The sequence below is a fragment of the Mauremys reevesii genome, unplaced genomic scaffold (assembly GCF_016161935.1).
Source record: "Mauremys reevesii isolate NIE-2019 unplaced genomic scaffold, ASM1616193v1 Contig1, whole genome shotgun sequence".
In the NCBI taxonomy this organism is placed as follows: Eukaryota; Metazoa; Chordata; order Testudines; family Geoemydidae; genus Mauremys; species Mauremys reevesii.
Genome location: NW_024100715.1, coordinates 4,480,643 through 4,494,862, shown reverse-complemented (window position 1 = coordinate 4,494,862; position 14,220 = coordinate 4,480,643). Strand labels below are relative to the sequence as shown.

The window sequence follows — 14,220 nt, the reverse complement described above, 5'->3', positions numbered from 1 at the left end:
GAAAGGATCTGGCTGTGTAGAATGATTTACTCACTCTCACTCATGCCCGTCACCCCAATCGGGGTATGGGACGCCAACCACAGATCTCCAGAGTCCTCTATCCTGGGCCATTTGCTCTAGCTGGTTCCAGGTATAGCCCATTTTTTTGCTATCAGCCTGAAGGTCGCGTCGCCAGGTATTTCTTGGACGGCCTCTTTTCCGCTTGCCTTGGGAGTTCCACCGCAGTGCCTGTCTGGTGATGTTGGTTGGCTGCTTGCGTAGTGTATGTCCTATCCAGCTCCACCTTCTCCTTCTAATTTCTTCCTCTGCTGGGAGTTGACGGGTCCTCTCCAAGAGGTGGATGTTACTGATGGTGTCTGGCCAGCAGATCTGGAGAATCCTTCTGAGGCAGCTATTATGGAGGGCCTAAATCATGCATAAGGGACAGTGTGGGGGAAAAGGGGTGAAGGTGCTTTTGTGAGAAATGGGTGAAAGAAGCTGCCATTGGTAAAGCCGCCCCTAGCGTTATGTGAAGAGGAGAGGAACTCCCAGGTAAGGGGGCTGAGACAGGCTCCAGAGAAGAACAAGTTCCATTGTTATTTCTCACGCTGGGGGCTGATGGTGTTTCTCCAAACATTGTCTCTTACAGGTTCCCCTCCATGTCCCCGGTGGCATCGCATCGCTGTAGGGGTCGGATGGGCTGGGAACATCGTCCTGACAATAGCTGTGATAGCCCTGGGGGCTTGGGGTAAGTAGAGCCAATCTATTTATCCATTTGGGCTTAATGGTGCTCCACTAATTCTCTTCTCATTCCCAAATCCCACTGATATTCCATTCCTGATTCCAGTCCGTTTAAGAATGAAATCCTTGGCATTACATCACCAGCCAGGTCAAAATGTTACCAGAACAAGGTGCATTTAAAAGCTAGATGCATGAAAGTTGTGTGATCCAACTAAGACAGGTTCACTGTTACATGTGGGTGGAGGATAGAAATGCACCAACATTGAGTAGTGAATAGGATTTTCTCTTCCTCTATCCCTACCCTAGCTGTGATGGACACATTACACTGATGATTTTACACCCTCCACAATTGTTTTTTAATTCCTAAATAGCTGCAATAGAAGTAATTTTTATTGACACTGATGCTGTTTTGAAGTTTCCCAGTTGCATATCTCTTGTGAAGGACAGACCAGAGGAACTCTGAATACATCGGAGAATAATGAAGCAGAGTGCTCCTGCCAAGAGGATTTCCGGTCTCACTTGAAACCCCACAATGGCAGCTTGGCAGGTAACCCCGGCTCATACTGTCCCAGAGCCATGAGTCACTCTCCCTGGAAGAGTTTGCAGCACTCTAGCTATGATTGAAAATCCATTCACCATGTTAAAGGGACACTGTCAGCTTGAAACACAATGGACCAGATTCTCATTCATACTGAGGCCCCTTTATATACATTACTCCAGTGTTGTGACCCCCCACGCATCCAAAAACCCATGAGTTATGCCCTAAAAATTATGAGATTGACTTATTTTAGGAAAATTATACATTTTGGGTTCTTTATGTTTGCCTTCTGGTGTCTGAGCCTTTAGGTTGCACTTGGGGGCCTGCTGTCAGCTTTTCTCTGCAATTCTGAGGGACAGAAACTTTTGTTAATGAAACTAACATTCTCACATAATCCCCTGACTCCAGGAGGTGGGGCTTAAAAGAAAACACCAAACTTCACAAGATGTGTGATAAAAATATGAGAGACGGCAACATTGCCAAAGTGATAGTGTAAAGGGGCGAAACCATGGGAGTAAACTTTCATTTTTTTAGTCAAAGTGTTCAGGAGATTTTTTCAACAACAAAAGTTGTTCAGAAGATTTTTTCAACAACAACTAGAAAAGTTCAAATGCAACAAGTTTTCTGTGAAGATTTTCATTTTGAAAAAAGGCAATTTTTTATGAATCAACTCTACTCATAACTACATCTGGGAAAACAATGTTCAGGGTGACCTTTAAGTAGATGGGACGCTTTTTAATATGCTCTAATGCTTTAGGTGTGATAGTGATGTACTGTACACCCCAAGCTCCTCTGTCTTTTCTCTTTTCATCAGTCCCAATAGGTGGGTGCAAGGTAAATGCAGCAACTGCCTCTTTCTGTACCAATACGGTTATTTCACTCTCCCTGTCATCTTGTTCCCTCTTTATGTATCTCCACCTGTTTCTCATCCTATGTTTGCATTGGTAGCTCTTTGGGGCAGAGATTGTCTTACTATGGGTATGTGCAGCACCTAGCACAATGGGGTCCATATTCATTTTTGTGGCCTCTGTTCTCTGTTCTCCTGTAATACTAACCATTGATTTATATTGCAGTGATGCCAAAAGACCCAGTTGTGGATCAGGGCCCCATTGTTCCAGGTGCTGTTAACAAAATTCATAAAAAGACAGTCTCTGACCCAAATAGCTTACAATTTAAGTACAATTAAATCATAATTCTCAACAGTTTATGCAGAGGAGCAGCGGTGACATCTAGTGGTCAGATGCATCGGACACAACTCATGCTCCAATACGTCTGGTAGTCTATAAGGTGCCACAGGACCTCTTTGCTGCTAGTGGTCAGAGTAATTCCCATTGGTAGAGCATAGACAGTTTTAATAATAATGTACTACAACTGCTATAGAGGTTGGATCACAAAGTGTTTTACAAACTCTGTAGGACTCACAGGAATCATTTCCCCCACTACTGAAATGCATCCACCTCTGGGGTGAAACTCAACAGCTGTTCAGCAGCACAGAGCACTGCTATACAATGTGTAAGGGAAATGACTGAAGAAGAATCCCATAGTCTGTTGGAACTGCAGGAGGTGTTTTAGAGAGACAAATTGAAGTCACCCCAGGCTAGAATTTGAACAGGTTCAGACCACCCAGTATTCAGACCACCCAGCAGATTGAGGGATGTTGCCAGCAGATTGAGGGATGTGATCATTCCCCTCTATTCAACATTGGTGAGGCCCCATCTGGAGTACTGTGCCTCACACTACAAGAAGGATGTGGAAAAATTGGAAAGAGTCCAGCGGAGAGCAACAAAAATGATTAGGGGGCTGGAGCACATGACTTATGAGGAGAGGCTGAGGGAACTGGGATTGTTTAAGTCTGCAGAAGAGAAGGATGAGGGGGGATTTGATAGCTGCTTTCAACTACTTGAAAGGGGGTTCCAAAGAGGATGGATCTAGACTGTTCTCGGTGGTGGCAGATGACAGAACAAGGAGCAGTGGTCTCAAGTTGCAGTGGGGGAGGTTTAGGCTGGATATTAGGAAAAACTTTTTCCCTCAGAGAGTGGTGAAGCACTGGAATGGGTTACCTAGGGAGGTGGTAGAATCTCCTTCCTTAGAGGTTTTTAAGGTCAGGCTTGACAAAGCCCTGGCTGGGATGATTTAGTTGGGAATTGGTCCTGCTTTGAGCAGGAGGGTGGACTAGATGACCTCCTGAGGTCCCTTCCAACCCTGATATTCTATGATTCAAGAAGAGTCAGATGACTGGAAGGTAGCTAATGTAATGCTGGTTTTTAAAAAGGGCTCCAGAGGTGAACCTGGCTTGAGTACTGGGCAAATTCACTATAGTTTCTACCAAGAACAGAATGATCAGATACATAGATAAACATGATTTGTTGTGGAAGAATCAACATAAGTGAATTCTTCAAGGGAGTCAACAAGCATGTGAATGAGCGTGATCTAGTGGCTATAGCGCACTTGGATTTTCTGAAAGCCTTTGACAAGGTCCTTCACCAATGGCTCTTAAAATAAGTAAGTAGCCAGGGATAAGAGGGGAGGTCCTCTCATGGATCAATAACGGGGTGAAATACAGGAAACAAAAGGTAGGAATAAATGGTCCACTTTCACAGTGGAAAGAGGTAAATAGTGGGGTCCCCTGAGGATCTGTACTAGGACCAGAGCTGTTGAACATATTCATTAATTATTTGAAAAAAGGGGGTGAACAGTGAAGTGGCAAAGTCTGCAGACGATACAAAATTATTCAAGATAGTTAAGTTCAAAACTGACTGTGAGGCATTACCGAGGAATCCCTCACAACTGGGTGACTTGACAACAAATGGCAGATGAAATTCAACATTGATAAGTGCAAGGTAATGCCCATTGGAAAAAAATAATCCCAACTATACGTATACACTGATGGGTTCTAAATTAGCTGTTACCACCCAAAAAAAGAGATCTTGCTGTCATGGTGGATAGTTCAATGAAAGCTTCTTCTCAATATTCAGCAGTGTTCAAAAGGCTAACAGTATGTTAGGGACTATTTGGAAAGGGATAGAAAATAAGACAGAAAATATCATAGTGCCTATAAATAAATCCATGGTGCACCCTCACCTTCAATACTGTGTACAGTTCCGGTCACCCCATTTCAAAAAGGATGTAGTGGAACTGGAAATGGTTCAGAGAAAGGCAAAAATGATCATCAATGGTACGGAACAGCTTCCATACAAGAAAACACTAAAAAGATGAGGGCTGTTCGGCTTAGAAAAGAGACAACGAAGGGGGCATATTATAGGATGGGGTAGGCAACCTATGGCACGGGTGCCAAAGGCGGCACGCGAGCTGATTTTCAGTGGCACTCACACTGCTCGGATCCTGGCCACCCGTCTCGGGGACTCTGCATTTTAATTTAATTTTAAATGAAGCTTCTTAAACATTTTAAAAATCTTATTTACTTTACATACAACAATAGTTTAGTTCTATATTATAGACTTATAAAAAGAGACCTTCTAAAAAATGTTAAAATGTGTTACTGGCACGTGAAACCTCAAATTAGAGTGAATAAATGAAGACTCGGCACAGCACTTCTGAAAGGTTGCCGACCCCTGTGATAGGACATGAATGGTGTGGAAAAAAATGAATTGCGAAGTATTATTTACCCTGCCCACAATACAGAAACCAGAGGTCACCCAATGAAATTAATAGGCAGCAGGTTTAATATGACGAGAGGAAGTACTTTTTCACACAACTCATAACTAACCTGTGGAACTCATTGCCATGGGATGTTGTGAGGGTCAAAAGTATAACTGGGTTCAAAAAAGAAATAGATCCATCAAAGGCTATTAGCTAAGACGGTCAGGGATACAATGCTAGGATTGGAGGGATGCTGAACCTCCGACTACCAGAAGCTGGGAGTGGAAGAGAGGTGGATCACTCCATAATTGCCCTGTTCTGTACACTCCCCTGAAGCTCTGGTATGGGCCTTCGTAAGAGACAGCATACTGAGCAATACAGACAGTGGTCTGACCCAGTATGGCAGCTCTTAATGAACCCAAGTGGACCTTGCTTTTAGTTCTCAGCTGAATAGGATGACCAGATGAGAGGAAGAAAATATCGGGACACATGGGGGGGCGGGGTGCAGGGTCACCGGCAGAGCAAAACCAAAAAAACAAAACAAATGGAGTACTGCAAAATATCAGGACAAATTGCGTCCTGACCAAACATAGTTGGGATGCGGGACAAACGCCTAGATATCGGGACAGTCCCAATTTTATCAGGACATCTGGTCACCCTACAGCTGAACCATGGCACTAGCAGTGGTACAGCACCCCCTACTGCCAGACTGGGGCACTAGGTTCAGTTCTGCCTTGTTAGGTGGTGTCCTTCTATCTCAGTCTTCAATATTATTTGTTTCAACACTCAGGGTACGTCTACACTACGGGACTATTCCGAATTTGCATAAACCGGTTTTGTAAAACAGATTTTATAAAATCGAGTGCGCGCGGCCACACTAAACACATTAAATCGGTGGTGTGCGTCCATGGTCCGAGGATAGCGTCGATTTCTGGAGCGTTGCACTGTGGGTAGCTATCCCGTAGCTATCCCATAGTTCCCGCAGCCTCCCCCGCCCCTTGGCATTTCCGGGTTGAGATCCCAGTGCCTGATGGGGCAATAATCATTGTCGCGGGTGGTTCTGGGTAAATGTCGTCAGTCACTCCTTCCTCTGGGAAAGCAACGGCAGACAAGCATTTCGTGGCTTTTTTCCCTGGATTGCCCTGGCAGATGCCATAGCATGGCAACCATGGAGCCTGTTTTGCTTTTTGTGACTGTCACCGTATGTGTACTAGATGCCGCTGACAGAGGCGATTCAGCAGCGCTACACAGCAGCATGCTTTTGCTTTTGCATGATAGCAGAGATGGTTATCAGCCATACTGTACCATCTACCATACCATAAATTGGTAATAAGATGAGCATGGCTACCAGTCCTTTTGCACTGTTCCATTTGCTGCTGTCATAAGTGCCCCTGGCTGCTCTTAGCCAGGGGCGCAAAAGCCAAAATTGGGAATGACTCCCTGAGTCAATCTCTCCTTTTTGGTATCTAAAAATAGAATTAGTCCTGCCTAGAATAGAATAAGTGTACTAGAGAACCGCTGTATCAGAGAACCAGAGAGCACAGCTGCTCTGTGTCAGATCCTGCAGAAATTATGAGCTGTATGCTATTCACAGGGGGTGCTCCTGCAACAACCCCACCTGTTGATTCCGTTCTTCCCTCAGCCTTTCTGGGCTACCGTAGCATTGTCCCCCCACTTGTGTGATGAAGTAATAAAGAATGCAGGAATAGACACAGTGACTTGTTAGTGAGATATGAGTGGAAGGCAGCCTCCAGCTGCTATGATAGTCCAGACAGGACAGTAAGGAGTGTGTAGGAGAGAAGCCCAGCATCTCTCTGCTAGTTCAGGGGCACTTGAATCTTTTCTTTACACATGAAGGGTGGGGGCTGATGGAGCTCAGCCCCCTGTTGCTATGACGACAATGGTTATCAGCCATACTGCACCATCTACCAGGAAAAATTAGGACCAGGCGACCTTGATCGACCTGTCCCAAGCAAGTTGGTATGGTTACCAGTCCTTTTGCACTGCCCCATGTGCCAATAGGCTGATGATGAGGACTGGTACCAGTCGTATTGTACCATCAGCCAGCCATGGCGTGGGGGGAGCAAGGATGTTGGTGTTGAGTGCTGCACCATCGCGTCTATCTGCAGCAATCAGTAAAGATAGGGTGACATGTAAAAGAGTCAGAGGATTGTTTTCCCTTTCACTTCTGGGTGTGTGTGTGGGGGGTGAGTAGATTGCCAAGCTATGCCCTGACCCACCGCGGACACTGTGTTTGACCCTAGAAGCATTTGGAGCTCAGCCAAGAATGCAAATACTTTTCGGAGGCTGCAGGAACTGTGGGATAGCTTCAGTCCTCCAGTCCATGAGCGTCCATTTGATTCTTTGGCTTTCCGTTACGCTTGTCACGCTGCAGTGCGCTGAGTCCCTGCTATGGCGTCTGTCTGGAGATTTTTAAAAAAGGATTCTGAATTTCATCTTCTGTAACAGAGCGCTGATAGAACAGATTTGCCTGCCCTTACAGCGATCACATCCGCATGGTCCGTGCTGGAGCTCTTTTTTTATTTTGATTTCGGACTGCATCGCCACCCGTGCTGATCGGAGCTCCACGCTGGGCAAACAGGAAATATTCAAAAGTTCGCGGGGCTTTTCCTGTCTACCTGACCACTGCATCCGAGTTCAGATTGCGGTCCAGAGTGGTCACTGGTGCACTGTGGGATAGCTCCCGGAGGCCAATGCCGTCGATCAGCGTCCACACTAACCCTAATCCGATATGTTAATACCGATACTAGCGTTACTCCTCTCGTTAGGGAGGAGTACAGAAACCGGTTTAAAGAGCCATTAAAATCGATATAAGGTGCCTCCTAGTGTGGACAGTTGTGGCGTTAAATCGGTTTTGCGCTCCTAAAACCGGTTTAAACGCCTAGTGTAGACCAGGCTTCAGTTTCCCTTGAGGTCTCCCATCGGGGTACAGGCTGGGTCTGTCTGTGTTCAACTTTTATGATCTGACATGGTCAGATCCCCAGGAACTACATTTTACTGCAGCAATCCGGACAATCCCACCCAGTGATTCCTGCATAGAGCCCAGAACTTGTGACTGAGTCAGAGCAGATCTTTAGTAAGAAACCAACTCTGTGTAAAGACTTCAAGTGAATTTTCTCTTCTCTGGCCTCCCAGCTCTGCCAGCACCTTGCTGTCCTGGCCTACAGCATGCCGGCTGCTTGAGTGCTGACCCTGAGAAAAGCCCTCACTCGTACATTGAGTCTGAAGGCTTTTTACATGGCTGTAGGGAAAAACTTAAGCAATATCTAAAACTAGAGCTGATACATTGTAAACCTAGTTCATGATAAATATAAAAAGAAATGACAGTTTGATGTCCTCTGAAGGAAGTAGAAAAGTGAAAGTCCTCCCCCTCTTTCCCAATGGGGGGAAATGTTGAGAGTAAATGTTTATTTCCCCTCCAAAACTGAATGAAATCCTCCATCGCTACTGCCGCCCCCCCACAAAAAAAATCAGTATTTCCATTTTGAGTCCCTTCTCCCCATCAAAAAATGACAACTACAATAAACACTTTTATTTTGGTCAAAATGACATTTTCCATTAAAAAAAAAGAACTTTGAACAAGAGTTTTCACCCAGCCGTAATTTGCATGTTCAGAATGAATGACACCTCTGTTCCCATCTCCCGCTCCAGAGGGCTCCGGGTGCAAACTCTGTCCCAGCTACTGGCTGCTGCATGGGGACAAGTGCTACTGGCTGTCTAAGGAGCGTAAAAACTGGACTGGGAGCCGTGACGACTGCTCGGGGAAGAGCTCTCGCATGCTCGCGATCCGCAACCAGGAGGAGATGGTAACAAAATACAGGCTCATCAAACTCCAGCTGGAGAGAGACGTGTGTCCCTAGTTACAGTCCCAGAGCAGCAGGTTTATCCAGCCTGACTCTACCCCTCTGCCTCATTTCTCCTTTCCCCCCAGTTAATCAAACTCCGCACTGGGGGGTTTTCTCCCCTTTGGGGCGTCTGGCTGATTAACATACAGTTCAGAACAAGACCCCCACAGCTTTTACCAGCGTAGTTACATTGGTTAAGGGTATTTTCCTAACATAGGTGTGCCCGCAAAGGCCCTAGTGTAGCTGCAGTTTTACCAATGTGCCTGCGCTTACTGCAGTGTAGCTTATGCTGATCGGGGGCACTGGCATAAGCTGTAGTGGTAGAAACACTTAGCAATGGATATAGCTGTGTCCACACTACAGGGTTTCCAGTATAACTGCACCAGAAACACCTCCTAGTGTAGACAAGGCTTAAAGTGCTGATCTGGCCCCCCATTACCATAGTATCTGAGCTCCTCAGTACCTTTACTGTATTTATCCTCTCACACCCCTGTGAGGCAGGGCAGGGCTATTATCCCCATGCTACAGATGAGGAAACTGAGGCACAGAGAGCCCAACAGTGGGATTCACAAAGGTATTTAGGTGCCTAATGCTCATTGATTTCAAGGGGAGTTAAGTACCTAAGTATTTTTGTGAATCCCACCCTAAATGACTTGCCCAGAGTGACACAAGAGCATGGGCAGAGCAGGGCCGCCCAGAGGATTCCGGGGGCCCGGGGTCTTCGGCGGCGGGGGGCCCCTTCCGTTCCGGGACCCGCCGCCGAAGTGCCCCGAAGACCCGTGGCGGGCCCCCCCCCCCGCCGCCGAATTACCGCCGAAGCGGGACCCGCCGCTGAAGTGCAGCCCGGTCTTCGGCGGCGGGGGGCCCCCACCGCGGGTCTTCGGGGCACTTCGGCGGCCGGTCCCGGAACGTAAGGGCCCCCCCCCGCCGAATTACCGCCGAAGACCGGGCTGCGCCGCGGCGGCCCCGCTTCCCCGCCCCAACCTCTTACCCCGGCTCCCTCTCACCCGGAGTCTCAGCGCCTCGCCGGAACAGCCGCAGCGTGTGGCCGGCGGGGCCTGAGCTCCGTCCCGCTCAGAGCCGCGTGGGGAGGGGGCGGGGCTGGGAGCTCCACGCCGAGCGGAGGGAGCCGAGCTCAGCCCAGAGCTCCCAGCCCCGCCCCCTGACGACGCGGCTCGGAGCGGGGCGGGGCTCAGGGGCCCCGGCGGAGACTCGGCGTTTGATGCGCTGAGGCTCCAGGAGAGGGGCGGAGGCGGGAGCCCCCGCTCTTCTCTTGGGGGCCCCTGCGGAGCCCGGGGCAAATTGCCCCCTTTGCCCCCCCCTCTGGGCGGCCCTGGGGCAGAGCAGGGAATTCAACCATCCTCCTCCTGTCGCACGTCAGCTCCTCTGGGCCGGCAGCTGGAGGCTGTGACATGTAATCACTGGTAAGAATGTGGCCACTGCTCCTGCCTGTGCAAGGGGGACCCTGAGAAGAGGTGGTGTGTAGGGCCCTCAAATGTCTTACTACAGCCCTGTCTGTGGGCTCTGCTGGGTTCCCCTGGGCTCTGTCCTCCCTCCGGTCTTTGTGCTCCCAGTGCCAGATGGAGGGTGGGGGCAGAAAGTGGTGGTGTCTCAGGCACCCCCTTTTGTGGGGTCACAGTGAGCTGCTGCTCCCAGTCAATTGGCCAAACCCTTATCCCTTGATCCTCCCTCTCCTTCCTTCCACTAGAACAGTGGGATTTATCATCAGTGCAGATCGGCGTTAAGACCCCACTGCGGTGCGGGGGGCAGCTCGCCCAGCTTAGAGAGTCTGTCTTGGGGCTTGTCTAGACAAGCACTTTGTGGGCAGCAGGCTGGGATGTAAACCTACCTCACACAAGCTTTCTGTGTGCACACGGACTGCCCTGGGGACCCTCCTGTTGTGCACTAAAAATTCCCTATGGCACTTGCAGAGACGCGGTCAGACTGTCCACACGGCCAGTGAGCGCAAGCTACATTTACACCCCCGCCTGCCACGCCCTAAGGGCTAGATTCAGAAAGGGACTTGTGCGTTGGGATGCTGAGTGTCACGGTGCCTAGAAAATCCCTGGGATTCTCAAAGCCTGAGTTAGGTGCCCGGGTTCCCTGTACAATGCATGAGGAGAGATCGGTGCCCCAGAGTGTTAGTCACAAAGCCAGCACGCTAGGCGGGGAACAATGGGAGAGAAGACGAGGGGGAGGATACCAACCGCCGCCTCTCTCGGGGAATTTGGCGCCCAAGACTCCATCTACGCCGCGGCCAGGTCTACGCTACAAACCTACTGTGGTGCAGCTACATCACTCGGGGGTGTGAAAAATCCCCACCCCTGAGCCATGTAGTTACACTGACCTAATTCCCTGTGTAGGCAGCACTATGTTAATGGGGGGGCTTCTCCCATCAACAGAGCTACCGCCCCTCAGAGGGGAATTAACTACGCTGAGGGGAGACGCTCTCCTGGCCATGTAGAAGCATCTTCACTTAAGCGCTACAGTGGCACAACTGCACTGGTGCAACGTTTTATGGTTAGACCTGCCCTACACGTGCTACAGTGTCCCAGTGCGGCGCTGCAATGTGGACACTTTCTACAGTGATGGACGTGGGTTTGGTTTCTTTAGGAAATCCACCCCCTTGAGAGGCGGTAGCTAGGTCAATGGACTTGGTCCAGTAAAAGATATTACCTCACCCACCTTGTGTCTCAAACATCCTGGGACCGACACAGCTACAACTACACTGCACACACCACTGTCAGTATGGCAGGCTTCCTGCTTCTAATGTACTTAAAAAAATGGATCGTTTTTGCATCTGAGAAACAACTTGCTAAAAACTCTTCCTTGGCCTGCCTCCTTAAACATTTACAATTCACTTGCTGGAGTTTGTGCTCCTTCCTATGTTCCTCATTAGGATTTGTCTGGCAAATTTTAAACGGTGCCTTTTGCCTCTAATGGCCTCCATTACTCTGCTGTTTAGCCAGGGTGGCAATTTTTTGGCCCTCCTCCTGTCTTTTTTTTTTTTTTGGGTGGGGGGAGGGTACACATTTAGCCCTGGTGTACACTACAGACTTACATTGGTATAACTATGCTGCTGAGGGGTGGGAAAAATCCACCCCAAATGACACAATTATACTGACCTAAACACTGGGTGTAGACAGCGTTATGTTGCTGGAGAGGCTTCTCCTGTCGACACAGCAACTGCCTGTTGGGAAGGTGGATTATCTACACTGATGGGAGAAGCCCTCCATCAGTTTAGGTAGCATCTTCACTGCTGCGCTGTAAGTGTAAACAAGCCCTTAGGCTGAGCCTCTGATGGTGTTTTTAAGTAGTCTCTGTGCTGCTAGGAGGCATTTCACCCCGGCGACAGCTCTGTGATATTTCCATCCAACAAGTGTCCTGCTGCTCATGTAGTTCCCCTTTGTGAAGTGAAACGTGACTGTTGTGGGCTGGTTTGGTATTATGCCCCTCCAGGGAGGCTAAATGTCATTACCCTGTGGGCACTGTTACCGGGCAGTCCAGCTCCCTTCACCTCTTGGGGCAGATCCTGTGCTCCACTCAGGACTAAATCAGGAATTGCCTCTCCCCTTGCGGGTGCCAGGCCCAGCTGCTCCAAGCAGCCATCACGGATGGGGGCTAAAAATCATCTCTCTGGATCATGCCCTGAGGTGACATTCCCTCTGCTCCAATCCCGCTTTATTTATTCACACAAGAGACTGAGACACGTGCGACCACACACCTCAGACTATCCCCTAGCTCAGTATTAGCAGCTGCTTCTAAGAGGTGGGAGACCCCTGTTCAAAACCTCTCTCCCCTGCAGGCAAAAGGGGGGACTTGAAATGGGGTCTCCCACTTTCCAGGTGAGTGCCCCAACCCCTGGTTTTGCTCCTCCCTGCTATTTTGTGGGAGTTCACCTGTGGGACCCAAGCTGGTAAGTGGCCTTTGAACATGCTGAGTGGCTCAGGGCCTGCAGGTGCATTAGGCAGAGGAACGCCTATCTGCTGCTGGCTCATGCATCACACACTGGGGCTTAGGTAGCCAGCAGTGCATGGGCTGAGTGACAGAGACACAGGTACCTAGGAAACTTTTACTCTGAATATTAAGGCACCGAGCAGTTCAGTCACCTCCAGGGTTTGTGAATCCCAGGGGGGACGTGGTTCTGGGATGGAGGTGTCTAAAGTGGCCACTAGGCACTCAAGTCCTTTTGTGAACCCAGCCATTCATCCGGCCAAGTCCTCAGGCCATCTGCAGCCGTCTATGACCCAGGTCACATGGTGCAGGTTTCCTCTCCCCGCTAAGCCTCAGACTGTGTTTTTAAAGGAAAGCTGAGATGTGGTAGCTCAAGGTGGCCACTTTCAACAAGAAAGTATCAGGTCACCAACCCCATGAGATTCAGCCTCCTCCATTCCTTGCCAGAGGCCCCCTAACTCAGCTCACATGCTTGACTGATGCTCTGTAGGAAAGTTACAGAGATGAAGGCCAATGCCAGAGCCAAGCTTCCCATTAGAGTGAGGGGAGGAAAGACTCACCCATGGGCCTTTCCTTGTTACAGGGACCACAATGACACTGACTCTCTTTAATTCTGCAGCTTCTCAGGCTCTGCTGAAGGGAACAGCTGTGGCTTGATAAGAGGCAGCCGGATTCAGTCTGAGACGTGTGGTGCTGAGTTCAGATGGATCTGCCAGAAAGAAGCTGCCGTGATATAAACGGTGGAGCGGAGGCTCTGTATTTGTGTCTCTATAACATGCAGTCCCCTGCATTTGGGCTCACGGGGCTGGATTGTGGCTTTAGACGGAGCTCTAAGCCGGGGGCAGAGCAGAGGCCTGGGAGGTGCTGGGACTCAGGTGCCCCTTGCAGTCACAGTTCCTCCCCTCGGTCCTTCTCACTAGGCTGGGGCCTTGGGGTGTAATTTATAACTGCCCCAAACCTGCAGTAAATTGGTACCCAGGCCTGGGAGGCCCCTCGCCACCTCCTGCCTTTTGCCTGAGGGAGCCTCGTCTGTGTCTGCCAGGGGTCAGCTCCCCAACTCCACTGGCCACACGTGCTCGTGCTGGGCTTGCAATCACTGCAGTTAGCAATAGGCCCACTCTGCCCTGAAGCTCTCTGAGCATCCAGCCCCTGGATCCTGGCAGTATTCACAGATCTGCTGCTTCCAAGGGAACAGGAATGCCCCCGCCCACCAGCTCCACCTCAGCTCTCTGCTCTGCTTAACACACAGCAGTGACATATGCTCATAGTGAAATCACGTGTCAGTTCAACAAAGCCAAGAGTCAAGTAGAAGTGTTGGAAACAAACGGTTACATATAAAATAAAGTCATGTTCTAGAGCCTGGACTTATTTACCAAGATACTCTTCTGCCTAACCACGTACAGCTCACCCAAAATCCTTGCAGCGCTTTACAGCCAGGCAGGTTGTGACCTTTCTTTCACGAGACATGTGCTGGCAGTTTGCCTCTCAGGTGAGGGATCCAGTATGTATGTCTGCACACCAGGATAGACCAGACCAACCCCT

The 14,220-nt window shown here is 49.4% G+C and overlaps 1 protein-coding gene across 1 annotated transcript in view; it reads left to right on the top strand.

Moving 5' to 3' along the window:
- The window catches only part of LOC120392519 (killer cell lectin-like receptor subfamily B member 1B allele C), a 96,166-nt gene that overhangs the window by 10,584 nt on the left and 71,362 nt on the right, over positions 1–14,220 (top strand). Inside the window, exons 2-4 of the mRNA XM_039517328.1 lie at positions 629–727; positions 1,136–1,267; positions 8,531–8,685. Of these exons, the coding sequence (XP_039373262.1) occupies positions 629–727; positions 1,136–1,267; positions 8,531–8,685 (386 nt within the window). The remainder of the gene's footprint in view (positions 1–628; positions 728–1,135; positions 1,268–8,530; positions 8,686–14,220) is intronic.